The 14,765-nt window shown below is 34.4% G+C and overlaps 1 protein-coding gene and 1 non-coding gene across 3 annotated transcripts in view; both read left to right on the top strand.

Annotated features, from left to right (window-relative positions):
* The window catches only part of KIF18A (kinesin family member 18A), an 83,048-nt gene that overhangs the window by 32,167 nt on the left and 36,116 nt on the right, over positions 1–14,765 (top strand). For both annotated transcript variants that reach the window (XM_043580849.1, XM_043580850.1), the window contains 3 exons: positions 22–186; positions 4,667–4,788; positions 11,237–11,475. In XM_043580849.1, coding sequence (XP_043436784.1) covers positions 22–186; positions 4,667–4,788; positions 11,237–11,475 — 526 coding nt within the window. The remainder of the gene's footprint in view (positions 1–21; positions 187–4,666; positions 4,789–11,236; positions 11,476–14,765) is intronic.
* On the top strand, positions 6,176–6,241 carry LOC122484577. Its single transcript, XR_006297634.1, has one exon. It is a non-coding gene; the product is annotated as a small nucleolar RNA SNORD57 (small nucleolar RNA).

Here is a 14,765-nt window from a genome sequence, read left to right as displayed (position 1 = left end):
ATTAAATACATTATTTTTCAGGCCACTTGCCGACGAGATCATAGACTTGCAATGTTGAAAACTCGTCGCTGCTACCTAGAGAAGAAAAGGGAAGAGGAATTGAAGCAATTTGATGAGAATACTAATTGGCTCCATCGTGTAAAATCCGAAATGGAGCTCTTAGGTCAAAATGGCCATATTCCAAAGGTAAGATGTGTTTATGTGTTCAGATTCACTTTGTAAAAACTGAGTTCTTTAAACCCATTGTCTTTGTCATGGAGTAAATATCTTTCATAAGACAACTATTGCTCCATCTCTCTGAGATTTGATTCTTTTTACCATTTATATTTGAATATACCATCTGCCTTGCTAATTACCCGTTAAATTTGCCTTTTCTGTACTTTGAGAAGAGTAAGGTTACTTTTAAGTGACGTTACTCTTAAGCGATTGCTTCCTTTTATGAGGTAGCTCTTAAGTTAGAATGAAGTAATCAAACTACTTGAGGATTCATCATATAGGTAATTTGTTTTAATGCTTGATGTTTTGTGGAAAAATAGTTTTAAATGTAGTCACCCTTACTTGCATTATGGCTAATGAAAGCTGATTTGAAAGCTGTATGTATGTGTACGAAAGTAAAGATATTTCACCTAGAATGGCAAAGGATTACAAAAAGTAGTGATGGGTAATGGTTAATGGCTGAATCAGATAAGAATTCTGTTCATCCGCATGGTTACAGAAATGTGACTTTACTGCCTTTACCAGTTAGGGCTGTATTTTGTTCCTTTCCCAATAAGTCTTGGGAATATGCAGTTCATTCCCAATATAGCACCTCCAAAATGTCATCATTCTACTTTTCATTTCATAGTTGCCATGTCATCATTTCATCTTTAGCCTCAAGTTCACACTTAGGCCAAGAAGAAGAAGAGAGAAAGAAACGGGGGAGAGCAGAAGCTTTTCCAGAAACTCTTAACAGACATCTTATTGGCTAGAATTGTCACATGACTGTCCCTAGATATAAGGGGATATGGAAAGGTGACTGTTCTTGCTGGACACATTATCACCCTGAACAAAATTAGAGTTTTCTTAATAAGAAAGAAGAGGGAAATGAATATATAATAAGCGACAAGTAGATGCCTACTACAAAGAAACTAATTTTGATCCAAGTACCTAATACTTTAAAAGAACAACTTCTTTACACTCTTTTTTTTTTTTTTTTTTTTTTTTTTTTAAGGAGGAGTATCTACAGCCTTTACTTTGGTGGTGCTTTTCTGAAATTCACTACTATGTATTAGCAAATAGGTATCTAGTCCTAGAACTTTGAAATTTCTAAAAAACACTAGACTGATTATCAATACAGATAAAATAAAGCTCAGTATATTCAGTAACAAACGAATCCAAGTTGTAATGGTTAATATTCAAAGGTAATTTTAAAAGATATTACCCAGTACACCATGATTAGGGAAATGAATTCTCTGGTTGTCTAGCAATAGCTATCAGGGGCCATCGTTTTAGCATTACAGCTCAGACTGGAGAGGGAGAAGATTAGAGGGAGCAGTCAGTGATGACAGTCAAGGTAGTGAAAGGAGCAGTGAGCAACAAACAGCAGATACCCTGTTTCCTAAAAAGAAAACCAAAGACAAGTAGAGACTGAGTAATTGTTTAGTGTGGAGATTTGTGGAGGGTCAGCCAACAACTTGATCTACACTTCAGTTATTCTAGAAGTCTTCAAAGTATCTTGCCGAAAGCATGCCACTGGATTAATTCAGTAGATTAGGTATTAAGTGTAATACAAAGCATAATTTAATAATATTTTATAATATAATTTAATTGATAAAGCACTTTGGAATATTCCCTACAGAGAAAGAATGTAAATACTGGGGAAAGGTTAGACTTCAGAGTTGGAGTGGTTAGTCATTCTGTTATTCAGTAGTTGTGTTGAATACCCCCTCTAACACTGTTGTATGATTTTGGATAAGTTGTTTAATTTTGTTGTCTTAATTTCCTGTCTTCAAAATACATTTAAATGAGATGCTATATGCAGAGGCCTAGCACCACCTAACACATAGTAGATGGTTGACAAATATATAGTATTCTCAGCATCTATAACGTACATGTCAGTAGCCAAAGAAAAGTGTCAGCTGCATTACAAAATACATTTTCTATTCTTCCTCCAGAACAGTGATTCTGACCTTTTTGGGTAATAGATGCCTTTGAGAATCTGATCAAAAAGCTATATAGAGGGGCGCCTGGGTGGCGCAGTCGGTTAAGCGTCCGACTTCAGCCAGGTCACGATCTCGCGGTCCGTGAGTTCGAGCCCCGCGTCAGGCTCTGGGCTGATGGCTCGGAGCCTGGAGCCTGTTTCCGATTCTGTGTCTCCCTCTCTCTCTGCCCCTCTCCTGTTCATGCTCTGTCTCTCTCTGTCCCAAAAATAAAAAATAAAATGTTGAAAAAAAAATTAAAAAAAAAAAAAAAAAAGCTATATAGATCTTCTCCCAGAGATTAGGGAGGTCACATTCATATAATTTCACTTTTTTTTAAAGTCATTTTTCTATTTATCAGAATTAAGAGTATCTACTTTAGAAGCAAACTAAGGGACACTTTTTTTAATGCTGTATTCATATTAAGATGAGAGAATAGACATTTACATAACAAGAGGAGTAAGCAAAAAGAGACAGTGATTAATCAATAAACTGTACTAGAGATTATTTAGGTTTAGAAAAGGTAGCTTCTAAAATTCCACGTAGGTCTAAGGCATCTAAAGCTGTAAGGGCTCATCATAGAATGCAGCAGCCTCCGTCAGAGCACCTACCAGAGCACCCAAGCCAGGTGCTGAGTGACAGGTTTTCTGAGAAAACAGCTGAGAGTCCTGGGCACATAAGTGTTTCTCATTCACAGCACAAGAGCCTCTTCTCTTGGAAAGGCAGCAGGTGTTGAATGTTTAGAGTAGTTTTTGGTTTTGTTTCACTTATTTATAAGTTTTACTTATTCATTAGATACCATGTATCTCTAATATGGTCTTGTTTTCAAAATGATCATTGTCAAAATGACTTTAGGTTAGAGTTAAAATTTTTGCACTTGTTTATCTATTTATTTGTTTACTTGTTTTAAAATAGCTAATTTTGAGAAAAGACTCACATTGTAAACTTGGCTTTCCAAAGACAACAAGCTAGCCAAGGCCCATTGTTGACTAATATAATTATACATTCAAGGCTTGTCTTTTTAAGAGATAAGTAATTCAAGAAGATAAAAGAATAAAATTATTGGAGGAAATATTTAAAGAAGGGTTTTGTTTTGTTTTTTTAAGAGAAAGGATGGAATATTTGGCAAATATGTTCAGACCATCAGGATCATTGAATTTTCTAACTGGAAAAGACTATAGAGATCATCTAGTCAAGCTCTTAAATTGTAGTCAAGTAAAGTGATCTCCATAAACACTATATTTTTGGCTTAAGGTAGCACTTTTGTCCTGGCTGAAACCATCTCTAAGACAACTTGACTCATAGGCCAGTGCTCTAACCATATTGTCCTGTTTCCCTAGGGAGGATTTTCTCTAAAATGCATGCTATATTCTTAAAATATAAATCATGTAAAGAAACAACCCCCAAGTTTACTCTGTCTCAGATATATTAAATGACATTATTTCCAGTCATAGTGCCTACCACTGGCATAGGAAGTTTTGAAAAAAAGAAAAAGAAAAAACAGTTTTAAGCTTTTAGATAATCTGGTCAAATGCAGGTTAGGAAGGAATATTGAAAAGTTAAAATGGATTATGGGAATTGTCTCCAGGAGGAAGTTTCCAAGCTTAGCTTCCCTGCTTATCGGATTGCTGTCTTAGCCCCTCAAATGTCCAAAAAATTTCATTTCCTTTCATCATATTGAGTAAAATTTTCCCAGTTAAGGATTCTGAGAATGCTATTGGACTATCCCATTCACTCTTTCGTATGACCACTTAGCTGACATTTTCCTACTGAGGGTATATAATAGGCTTAAGGAAAGAAGAATGACATTAGGTGATAGGTTGGAGAAGACTTGTACCTAAGCACATGAAGTTTAGGAAAATGGGCAGCTACAAAAGACTTTTCATACTTTTGCTCTAGGATGAAGCTTACACCAGATTGAGTGAGTGAAGGCAAGAAATTTTTATTACATGCAACTTCAGACACTGGATACTAGGTCTGTAACACTAAAATAGTTTGACACACCCCCCTCCTGGTTCTGAACCTAACATTCTAGTATAGATAGTGAAACTATAAACAAACAAATAGGTAAATGAAATAATTACTGATCAGTGCTCTGGCAGAGACTATTGGTAGTAGAGTGTCCATCTTTAAATATAATGCTCAGAGAAAGCTTCCCTGAAGAAGTGACATTTAAGTAAAAACTGGTCATATTCATGTATTTTCACAGCATTATCAACAAATTGGATAGACCAAGAAACTGCCACCAGAATAAAATTTGTTCTGAGTTCCTAACACTTAGTTTCTGAGAAACTTGAAACTTATCTTGCTTGTAAGTTATAGAACTCCTATACCAATATGTTTATTTGTCAAATTGTTTCTAAACATTATCATTTTATATATAAAAAATTAAAATTATTAACACCAATATAAAATAAGTTTTATTAAAATTTATTTAATTTCAACATTCTTAAAGGAATCTGAAGTGTAGTTTGCATTGTTTTCCCCAGGAGCTCAGTAAAGATCTTCATTGTCACCATTTGCACCTTCAGAACAAAGACTTGAAAGCACAAATTAAACATATGATGGATCTAGCTTGCCTTCAAGAACAGCAACACAGGCAAACGGAGGCGTAAGTGCATGGATTTACCTATTCTACAAATTTTAACATTGTGGCCCTAAGGAACCTGAAACAGAAGTTGTTTTCCAGAAAATTGAGTTTTATTAGGTATAGGATACATTATTTTTTAGTGTCTGCCAGCATCAGAAAGTATGCAGAGTTAGAAAACATTGATAAAGTATAAAATAGGTAGTTCTTCTCCAACTAATACTGTTAGTACTTTATAATAAAGTTTTGAAGGCATTTTTCTATAAAACTTAATTATTAGAAGCAATTACTATTAATACCAAATCAATTTTTAAGGAGGCAGTTTTTAAGTATTCATAATTCCAGAATGATTTTTCTGTCATTAAAATGAAATTACTAAAAATGTATATTTTTTAACATCAGTTGTCCCAGTTTTTATGTGATGCTATAGTAGCTCTTTCATGCTCTACTAGCTTAGTAGTAACATCTTTTGAAACATAATATTTAAAAAGTATAAGTCTTTATTTTTGTTATATGTCAGTCACCTCTTTAGGTGTCACTTTCATGCTCTGTAGAAAAGAAATTTATTTCTCTAAGGGCTTTCCACCAGTCTACAATTCTGCAGTTCTAGTATTCTTGCATATCTAGCAATTAATTTTCCATACGTCTCATGTAAGGGAAATCATATTAGGATAGTTACTTTAAAAAGAAGAAAAAGGAGGGGTGCCTGGGTGGCTCAGTCAGTTGAGCGACCGACTTTGGCTCAGGTCATGATCTCACAGTTTGAGTTCAAGCCCCGTGTCAGGCTCTGTGCTGACAGCTCAGAGCCTGGAGCCTGCTTCAGATTCTGTGTCTCCCTCTCTCTCTTTCTCTGCCCCTCCCCCACTCATGCTCTGTCTCTCTGTGTCTCAGAAATAAATAAACATTTAAAAAAAATTTTAAAAAAAGAAGAAAAAGGAAAGGAAGAACTTTAGGGAGATATTCTTCTGTGGATAAAAGTTCAACCTAATGTCCTCATACTTTCTATATCTCTGTCTAGAACAGACAATGAAAATTCTTTTACTAGCAGTCAAACCACCTGCAAGAGTTAAAATTATCAAAGAAACCCATTAATTTATTTTACCCATACTGTATTTATTATATAAGACATATATACATTTTAAGGTAAATTTTTGTTTCAAAATGGGCAAAAAGATTCTGACTAACTCTCCAATTTAGTAAATTGGTGAGCCAAAACATTACAAGCAGAAGTAACACAGCATAGTAGAAAGAGTATGAGTTTTAGAGTTAGTCTTGAATTCTATTTTATATTAGCAGTATAAACTTGCATAAATTATTTAACCTCACTAAGCCTTAGTTTTCTTTTATGTTAATAGATCATAATACTTTCCTTAAAAGATTTTGAAAGGATTTAAATGACATTAAAATAAAAAGGAGGTGAACTGTCTTATTCTGACCTTATGTAGTGGAGGCAAAAAAACTGATTTAATACACATTCAAAGTGCTGAAAGAAAACAATTTCCAACCAGGAAAACCCTAACCACCAACAAATTATCATTCAGAACTAAAGGGGAAAGAAAAAGAATTTTCCAGAGAAGCAAAAGCTAAAGGAGTCCATTACCATAAAACTGGTGTTACGAAAAACATTAAAGAGACTTCTTTAGGCTGAAAAGAAAGAATGCTAATTAGTAATAAGAATACATGAAGGTATAAATCTCACTGGTAAAAGGAAATATATAGTAAAGGTAGGGAGTTAATTACTTAAAAAGCTGGTATGAGAGTTAAAAGAAAAACTCTAACTGTAATAATTGATGGATATATAAGATGAAAAGATATAAAATGTGTCATCAAAAACATAAAACTTGGATTATTAATTATATATTATATATATTATTATAGGTTCTATGTAGAATCTAAAAAACAAAACAAAAAAAGTCCTAGCCAGAGCAATTAGACATTAAAAAGAAAGAATAGGAGTCCAGATTGGAAAGCAAGAACCGAAATTGTCACTATTTGCAGATGACATGATACTATATATAGAAGACTCTAATGACCACCAAAAACTGCTACAACTAATAAATGAATTTAGTAAAGTTGCGTGATACAAAACCAATATACAGAAATCTGTTGGGTTTCTGCATACTAATAACAAACTATCAGAGAAATTAAGGAAACAATCCAATTGACAATTGCATAAAAAGAATAAAATACCTAGGAATAAATTTAGCCAAGGAGGTGAAAGACCTGTACACTGAAAACTGTTAAGATACTGATGAAAGAAATTGAAGAAGACAAAAATAAATTTAAGATATTCTGTGATTATGGATTGGAAGAATTAATGTTGTTCAAATGTCCATACCATCCAAAGCCATCTATGGATTGAATACAATCTCAATCAAAATTCCAATGGCATTTTTGACAGAAATAGAACAAAAATTCTATAATTTGTATAGTGTTACAGAAGATACCAAATAGCCAAAGCAATCTCAAGAAAGAAGAACCAAGTATCACACTTCCTGTCTGATTTATTTCCTTCAAACTATATTACAAAGCTGTAGCAATCAAAACAGTATGGTATTGGTTTCAAAACAAGCATGTAGTATACTGTATGTTGACTAACTAGAATTTAAATTTAAAAAAAAAAGAAACTGCTCTGTGTATTAAAAAAAAAAAAAAAATGTAGATTAATAGAACTGAGTAGAGAGCCCAGAAAATAAACCCACAGATATAAGGTCAATTAATTTATGACAGAGGAGCCAAGAGTATACAGTAGGGCGATATGCAAAAGAATAAAACTGGACCACTGTCTTACACTATACATAAAAATTAACTCAAAATGGTTTAAAGACCTGAACATAAGACCTGAAAACATAAAACTCCTAGAAGAAAATGTAGGTAGTAAGCTCCTTACCACCACATAGGTGGTAAGAGATGATATTTTGGATTTGACACCAAAAGCAGAAGAAACAAAAGCAAAAATAAGTGAAATTACATCAGACTTAAAAACTTCTACATACCAAAGGAAACCAACAACAAAGTGAAAAGGCAGCCTTCCGAATGAGAAAAAATATTTGCAAATCATATATCTGATAAAAGGTTAATGCCCAAAATACATGCAGAACTTATACAATTCAATAACAGAGAGACAATCTGATTTTAAAATGGGCAGAAGATCTAAATAGACATTTTTCCAAAGAAGACATATAGATAGTGAACAGGTACATAAGAAGGTGCTCAGTATCACTAACCAGGATAATGCAAATCAAAACCATAATGAGATATCACCTTATACCTGTTAGAATGGCTCTTACCAGAAAGACAAGAAATAACAAGTGTTTCCAAGTATGAAGACAATAAGGAATCCTTGTGTATTATTGATGGGAATTGGTGTAGCCACAATAGAAAACAGTATGGAGGTTCTTCAAAAGTTAAAAATGGAACTACTGGGGCACCTGGATGGCTAAGTTGGTTAAGTGTCCAACTCTTGAATATGGGCTTAGGTCATGATCTCACAGTCGTGAGATTGAGTCCCATGGGCATGAAGTCTGCTTAAGAATCTCTGTCTCTCTGCACAGTCCTGCTCATGCTTGCGCACTCTCTGCTCTCTCTCAGTCTTTCTTTAAAAAAAAAAACAATAGAACTACCATATGATCAACCAATTCCACTTCTTAGTATTTATACAAAGAAAATGAAACACTAACACAGAAAGATATATGCACCCCATGTTCATTGCAGCATTGTTTATAATAGCTAAGATATGTAAACAACCTAAGTGACTATCAGTGGATGAAAGGTTAAAGAAAAAGTGGTATATGTTTATGTGTATAATATATCTATACACACACAATGGAATATTATTCAATCATAAGAAAATAATGAAATCTTGCCATTGGTGACAGCATGGATGTACCTTGAAGGCATTATACTAAATGAAATAAATCAGTGAAAGAGAAATAACAAATGATCTCACTCCTATGTGGAATCTTAAAAAAAAAAAAAAAAAAAAAATTCATCAATACAGAGAACAGATTGGTGGTTGCCAGAGGCCAGGGTTGGGGAGTAAGCAAAATAGGTGAAGTGAGTCAAAAGATACAAATTTACCATCATAAATAAATCATGAGACAAAATGTACAACATGGCGACCATAGTTAGTAAAGCTGTATTGCACATCCAAAAGTTTCTCAGAGAGTAATCTTAAAAAAGTTCTCATTGCAAGAAAAAAAACTTACATGTGGTAATGAAAATTAACTAGATTTATTGTGGTGATCATTTGCAATATAAATAAATATTAAATCAAAAAATATAAATGAATGCATAAATACATTCAAACAAACAAATATAAGTACATATGTATGTCATGGGTCCCTAAGACCACCTCCTTGTTTGATGATTTACTACGATGGCTCACAGAACCCATCATATAGTTGTACTCATAGTTATGATTTATTATAGCAAGAGCATGCAAAACAAAATCAGCAAGAGGAAAAAGCAAATGGGGCAAAGTCCAAAGGAAACCATATGCAAGTTTTCAAGTGTCTTCTTCCACTTGGACCCACACAGGATGTGCTTAAGTCCTCCAGCAAAAAGTTGTGAATACATTTTAAATGTTGTCTAAACTTTGGGATCTCATTAGACAATTAGTGCACTTGGGTTTTTACTGGGAGTTGGTTACAAAGGCACCTTCTACCTAGCCTGTACCAAAATTCCAGACTTTCCAGGAGGAAAGTAGTTGTTCAGCATAAACCATATTGCTTATACAAATAGTTTAAGTACAGTGAGCCACTCTTATCAGTTCTGAAAATGAGAACACTCTCAAAATTCAAGTATTAAGATGCCAACCTTGCCAGCAAGCCTTTTTTTTTTCTTTTCTTTTTTTAGTGTTTATTTTTGAGAGAGAGACAGAGTGGGAGCAGGGGAGGGGCAGAGAGAGATGGAGACACAGAATCCAAAGTAGGCTCCAGGCTCCAAGCTCTCAGCACAGAGCCTGATGCAGGGCTTGAACCCATGAACCACAAGATCATGACCTGAGCTGAAGCTGGACGCTTAACCAACTGAGCCACCCAGGTGCCCCAACTAGCAAGACTTTTTAAGAATAGCAACCTCTGGGGCGCCTGGGTGGCGCAGTCGGTTAAGCGTCCGACTTCAGCCAGGTCACGATCTCGCGGTCCGTGAGTTCGAGCCCTGCATCAGGCTCCGGGCTGACGGCTCGGAGCCTGGAGCCTGTTTCCGATTCTGTGTCTCCCTCTCTCTCTGCCCCTCCCCCGTTCATGCTCTGTCTCTCTCTGTCCCCCAAAAAATAAATAAACTTTGAAAAAAAAATTTTAAAAAAAGAATAGCAACCTCTGGCTGGCTGTGTTATGTGTTCTCTGCACAGCACCTCATTAGTATAGGTGCTCAATAAATACTGTTTCTTTTAGTGACTTTATACTTAATGACTTTTCCCTATAGTTGTTGCCTACGTGATTTAAATGGAGTACTCTCTACCCTGCCCAAAAGGGGCAGTGTCACAATTTATGTGTACTACTATCTAAATATTTAAGTCTCTGAGGTAAAAGCGCAGTTATTTCCTTGATTGTTAAAATCAATGCCTATCCTTTTTCCACTGCCCTACCATACTTCAAATAATCCTATTCTGCCGGATGTTAGGAGTCAACTGAATCAACCAGGTCCGAAGCATTTCAAGGTCATTCAAGTTGTTTGACATCTTCCTTGATATAAAAATTAGGAACCATTAATTGAGTGTATAAATTTAAAACTGTTTAGCTGTGGTATTTCTTCAGTGAGCACTTACATGGAGGTCTAATACATAAAAAGATACATTCAGTACTGCTCTGATTGATAGCATTAGGCAAGATTTTGAATCAGAGCCAAGAATCCAGTGCCCCTTTGATTCCCTTTAGCTACCATCCTTGTCCACAACTCTTCTACTTGGAACCCCTCTGAATGGCTTTGAAAGCCATTGCTTTAACTCATAGAGAGCTATCTTGGAGGAAATTTGACTCTGTGGTTCCTTCAGAATACTATATACCTGAAACGGATCTCATCATTTAACAGTGCATTTTTTCATTTTAATTCCATGGTACTTAGTATGAGTAATAATAGTATCTTTGTTTTATAAATCACATAATGCTTTGTAGAAACCTTTTACATGTATTTAACTCACTTAGTTTTGACAGTAGTCTCCTGTTGTAACGACTGTCTAGTTGTACCCCAAGTTATCGAGAAGAAACCTCAGTTCGTGTATTACCCAAGATCACCTTGGAATTGAAAACTAGCCAAGTCTACAGCCTGGTGCTTGTAATTCCCATCCAGGATTCTTTCCACTCTTTACTTAATGTAGTGAGAATATGTTGAGGTATTTTATTGAAATATCTAAATGAAAACATACACAAGATATTATTTAATGATGTGCTAATATTTAGGATATTATGTAGAACTGTAATAGTGTATTTAAAATTTAATATTTATCTCTCTTGTCACCTTTTTTATATAGAGTATTGAATGCTTTGCTTCCAGTCCTAAGAAAACAGTATTGTGCATTAAAAGAAGCTGGCCTTTCAAATGCTGCTTTTGAGTCTGACTTCAAAGAAATTGAACATTTGGTAGAGAGAAAGAAAGTGGTGGTTTGGGCTGACCAAACTAATGAGCATACTTTAAAGCAAAATGACCTAACAGGGGTTTCTGTTCTTATGACCTTTCCACAACTTGGACCACCAGATCAATCTCCTTGTTGTAAGTACAGCTTTTCTTTTATTAGGTAAATTATAAAAGTTATTTCTAAAGAGTAGCCTCCTTTATATATTGATCTCCAGAACAGTTAATTTTTTAATAGGTTTGGCTATTTTGTGAGAATTAATGGGAAAATTAGCTTCACAATCATTTCATTAACCAGTACCTTTCAAAGGTTTAAGAGCCAAGTATGCTTGATGTTCTAAATAACTCTAGCAATAAAACCTTTAAGTTATTTTACCTATTTTTGATGGAATAATTGTACTTCCACCCTTCTTTAAAAGTTAACCTCATTTAAAGATGAAGATGATAATTAAGAATATTACATTCTGTAATACATAATAATCTGTTCTTAAGATCAACTAACAGCATAGAATAAACTATATTTTATTGCCATATATCACTTGTTATCAAAGTGTGTTTAGGACATTTTAATTGCAAAACAAACATATAATGTTTAAAATAAATTCAGGCAATACAGAATTACACGTACAAGTAGAATGGCCTCTTCAACTTTCCCCAGAACCCAATCTTGTATCCTGTCTCAGAAATAAATACATTTAACAGTTTGATTGTCTTTATAGTGTGTGTGAATGTGTGCATCCGTGTGTGTATGTGAATGTGTAATATTTGTAGTACATAGTCTAACTCTAGCTTTTTGTTAAGTTTCATATGAATCCTAGCACATAATATATATTGATCTACAACTTTTTTTTGTCTAGTTTATTATGAACATATTTAGGGTATATGCTTAAAGAATTTACCTTTTTTTTTTTTTAACAATTGTGAGAATTCAGAGAATAGATGTACTATAATTTATTTAACCGTTGATCTATTGGTGAACAGTGCATCAGAAAACATGCTTGTATATTCACATTTGTGCATATGTACCAGATTCCTAGAGACTGATTTGTTAGAATATAGGACAAGTAATTTTTTAAAAAATTAATCTGTCAAACTCCAAAATTTTCTCTATGCCAAATGTATATGAGATACCTCTCTCATTCTTATCCCAAAATAATAGCAACCCTAAACTGGTCTGTATTCTTTTTAAATTTGCAGCTCTCAGACTTTACCTCCAAACTTTTCTGTCTTTCTGGAAGTTTGGATCTTCCCAAGGCCCTATTCTACTTTTCTTTGTTTCCAATGCTGGTACTAAGAGGTCTCCATTTTGTTTAGAGAGTTTTAATTTACCGTACAACATCGCAGTCAATCCATTGATCAGTTAATCTGATTATCATTGGTAATTACCTTGTAGTCTCTCCCCATTCTTTTTTTCTGAGTTTACAGATTTGGGAAAAGCGTTTCTCATATATACAATAGTGGGGTCCCAATTTTCCTTGTAGCTTTTCTTTTGATCTGATCCACGTGATTTCCAACTTCCAAAAATTACCCAGTTTCTGATGTTGGCAGCTGTTTCTTTTTTCTATCGCTGATGCTGTGTCAATGGATTTTAAGAGGAAGATGAGGCAAATCTCTGTAGATTTGTGTATTTGATTTTATTTCTTTTAGTATGATCTCTTCTTGTCAAAACGGTCAAATATTTATTTTGTAGCTTTTTCCTTTTAGGTGTTTGTTTACTTTTTTGCTGTGGGTTTTATTTTCTATTTAATTGTTTTTATCTTTACTTTTATTATTTCTTTCCATCTAGTTTTACTTGGTTTATACTGCTGTTTTTATTTCTGACTGATAAAGATGGATATTTGTTCATTAACTTTCACCTGACTTTTCTAATTTATGCATTAATGTCCATAGGTTTCCCTCTAAACACAGCTTTAACTTCATTTCACAAGTTTTGATACATAATATTCTAGATTATTATTCGTTCAAAATATTTTCTGATTTCTGTTGTAATTTCTTCTTTTACCCTCACTTTTTATTTAAAATTGCACTTTCAGATTGAGCAAATTTCCATTTGTGTTCAGGCTTGGAGAAGCAATTAAAATGAGGATCATACTTTTTTTTTTTTTTTTTTAATGTTTTATTTACTTTTAAGGCAGAGAGAGAGCATGAGTGGGGATGGGAAAGAGAGAGGGGGAGACACAGAATCTGAAGCAGGCTCCAGTCTCTGCGCTGTGAGCACAGAGCCCGACGTGGGGCTTGAACTCAGGAACTGTGAGACCATGACCTGAGCCGAAGTTGGACACTTAACCAACCGAGCCAGCTGGGCACCCCGAGAATCATACTTTTTTAAGTGCCGTATAGGCATCCGATATATATTTCACAAAACTGGTAGATTAGTTTTAATATTTTTTAGTTTTTATTCTCTAAAAAGCTATAGCATATTCCATCCAATTTTTTATTTTTAGCTTAATTGAATTGTATTCAGAGAAAATACTTAATATGATTTTAATCCTTTGAAGATTATAGAGACTTGCCTTATGCCCAACAAATAGTTAGCTGGTATAAGTGTTTCAAGTATGCTTATAAAGAATGTGTATTTTGTAGTCATTTATTGCCAGTCTGTTAGGTCAAATTTGCTGTGTTCTTCAAATTTTACTCTTATAGACTTTTTTTTTAATTCACATTCTATCATATACTGAGGAGACCTATTAAAAATTCCCTTTATTACACTGGATTTTTCTATTTTGCATCAGTTTTTTTTCACCACACTAACAAATCAACACAAATATGTCAACCTAAAATAACACTGATTTATTATTTCCAAGTTCTGTAGATCAGAGTTATGGCAGGCTCAACTGGTGACTCCACTTAGAGTTTGAGAAGGCCAAATCAAGGTGTAAGCCAGCTGGATCTCTTTCCTGGATGTTCTGAGGAGAGAATGTGCTTCTAGGCTCATTCTGGTTGTTAGCAGAATTCAATTCTATGCAACTGTAGGACTGAGGTCCCTGTTCTCTTGGTGCTGTTGGCCAGGGGTCATTCTCCAATTTTAGAGGTCACCCACATTCCCTGGCACGTTGCCCTCTTCATCATTTCATTTCCTAGCCAAGAAAGGCAGGACACTTCATTCTCATGCTTCGAATCTCGCACCTTCCCTTCTGCTTCATCTCTCCTGCCTACAGTTAAAGGGAAGCCTCTGCTTTTAAGGGTTCATATGGTTCTATTGGGCCTGCTAGGTAATCTAGGATAATCTCCCTGGTTTAAATTCCATAACTTCAATTACATCTGTAAAATCCCTTTTACCATGTAATGTAACATATTCACAGGTTCCAGGAGCTAGGGATGGACATCTTTTAGGAGATATTTCTCCTTGTAGTTCTGTCAATTTTTGGTTTTTATACATTGAGATTATATTATTAAATCTATATATTTCAGAATTCTTACATCTTCCT

This window comes from Prionailurus bengalensis, chromosome D1, assembly GCF_016509475.1.
Source record: "Prionailurus bengalensis isolate Pbe53 chromosome D1, Fcat_Pben_1.1_paternal_pri, whole genome shotgun sequence".
NCBI lineage: Eukaryota > Metazoa > Chordata > Mammalia > Carnivora > Felidae > Prionailurus > Prionailurus bengalensis.
This window is presented reverse-complemented; position numbering and strand designations above follow the sequence as displayed.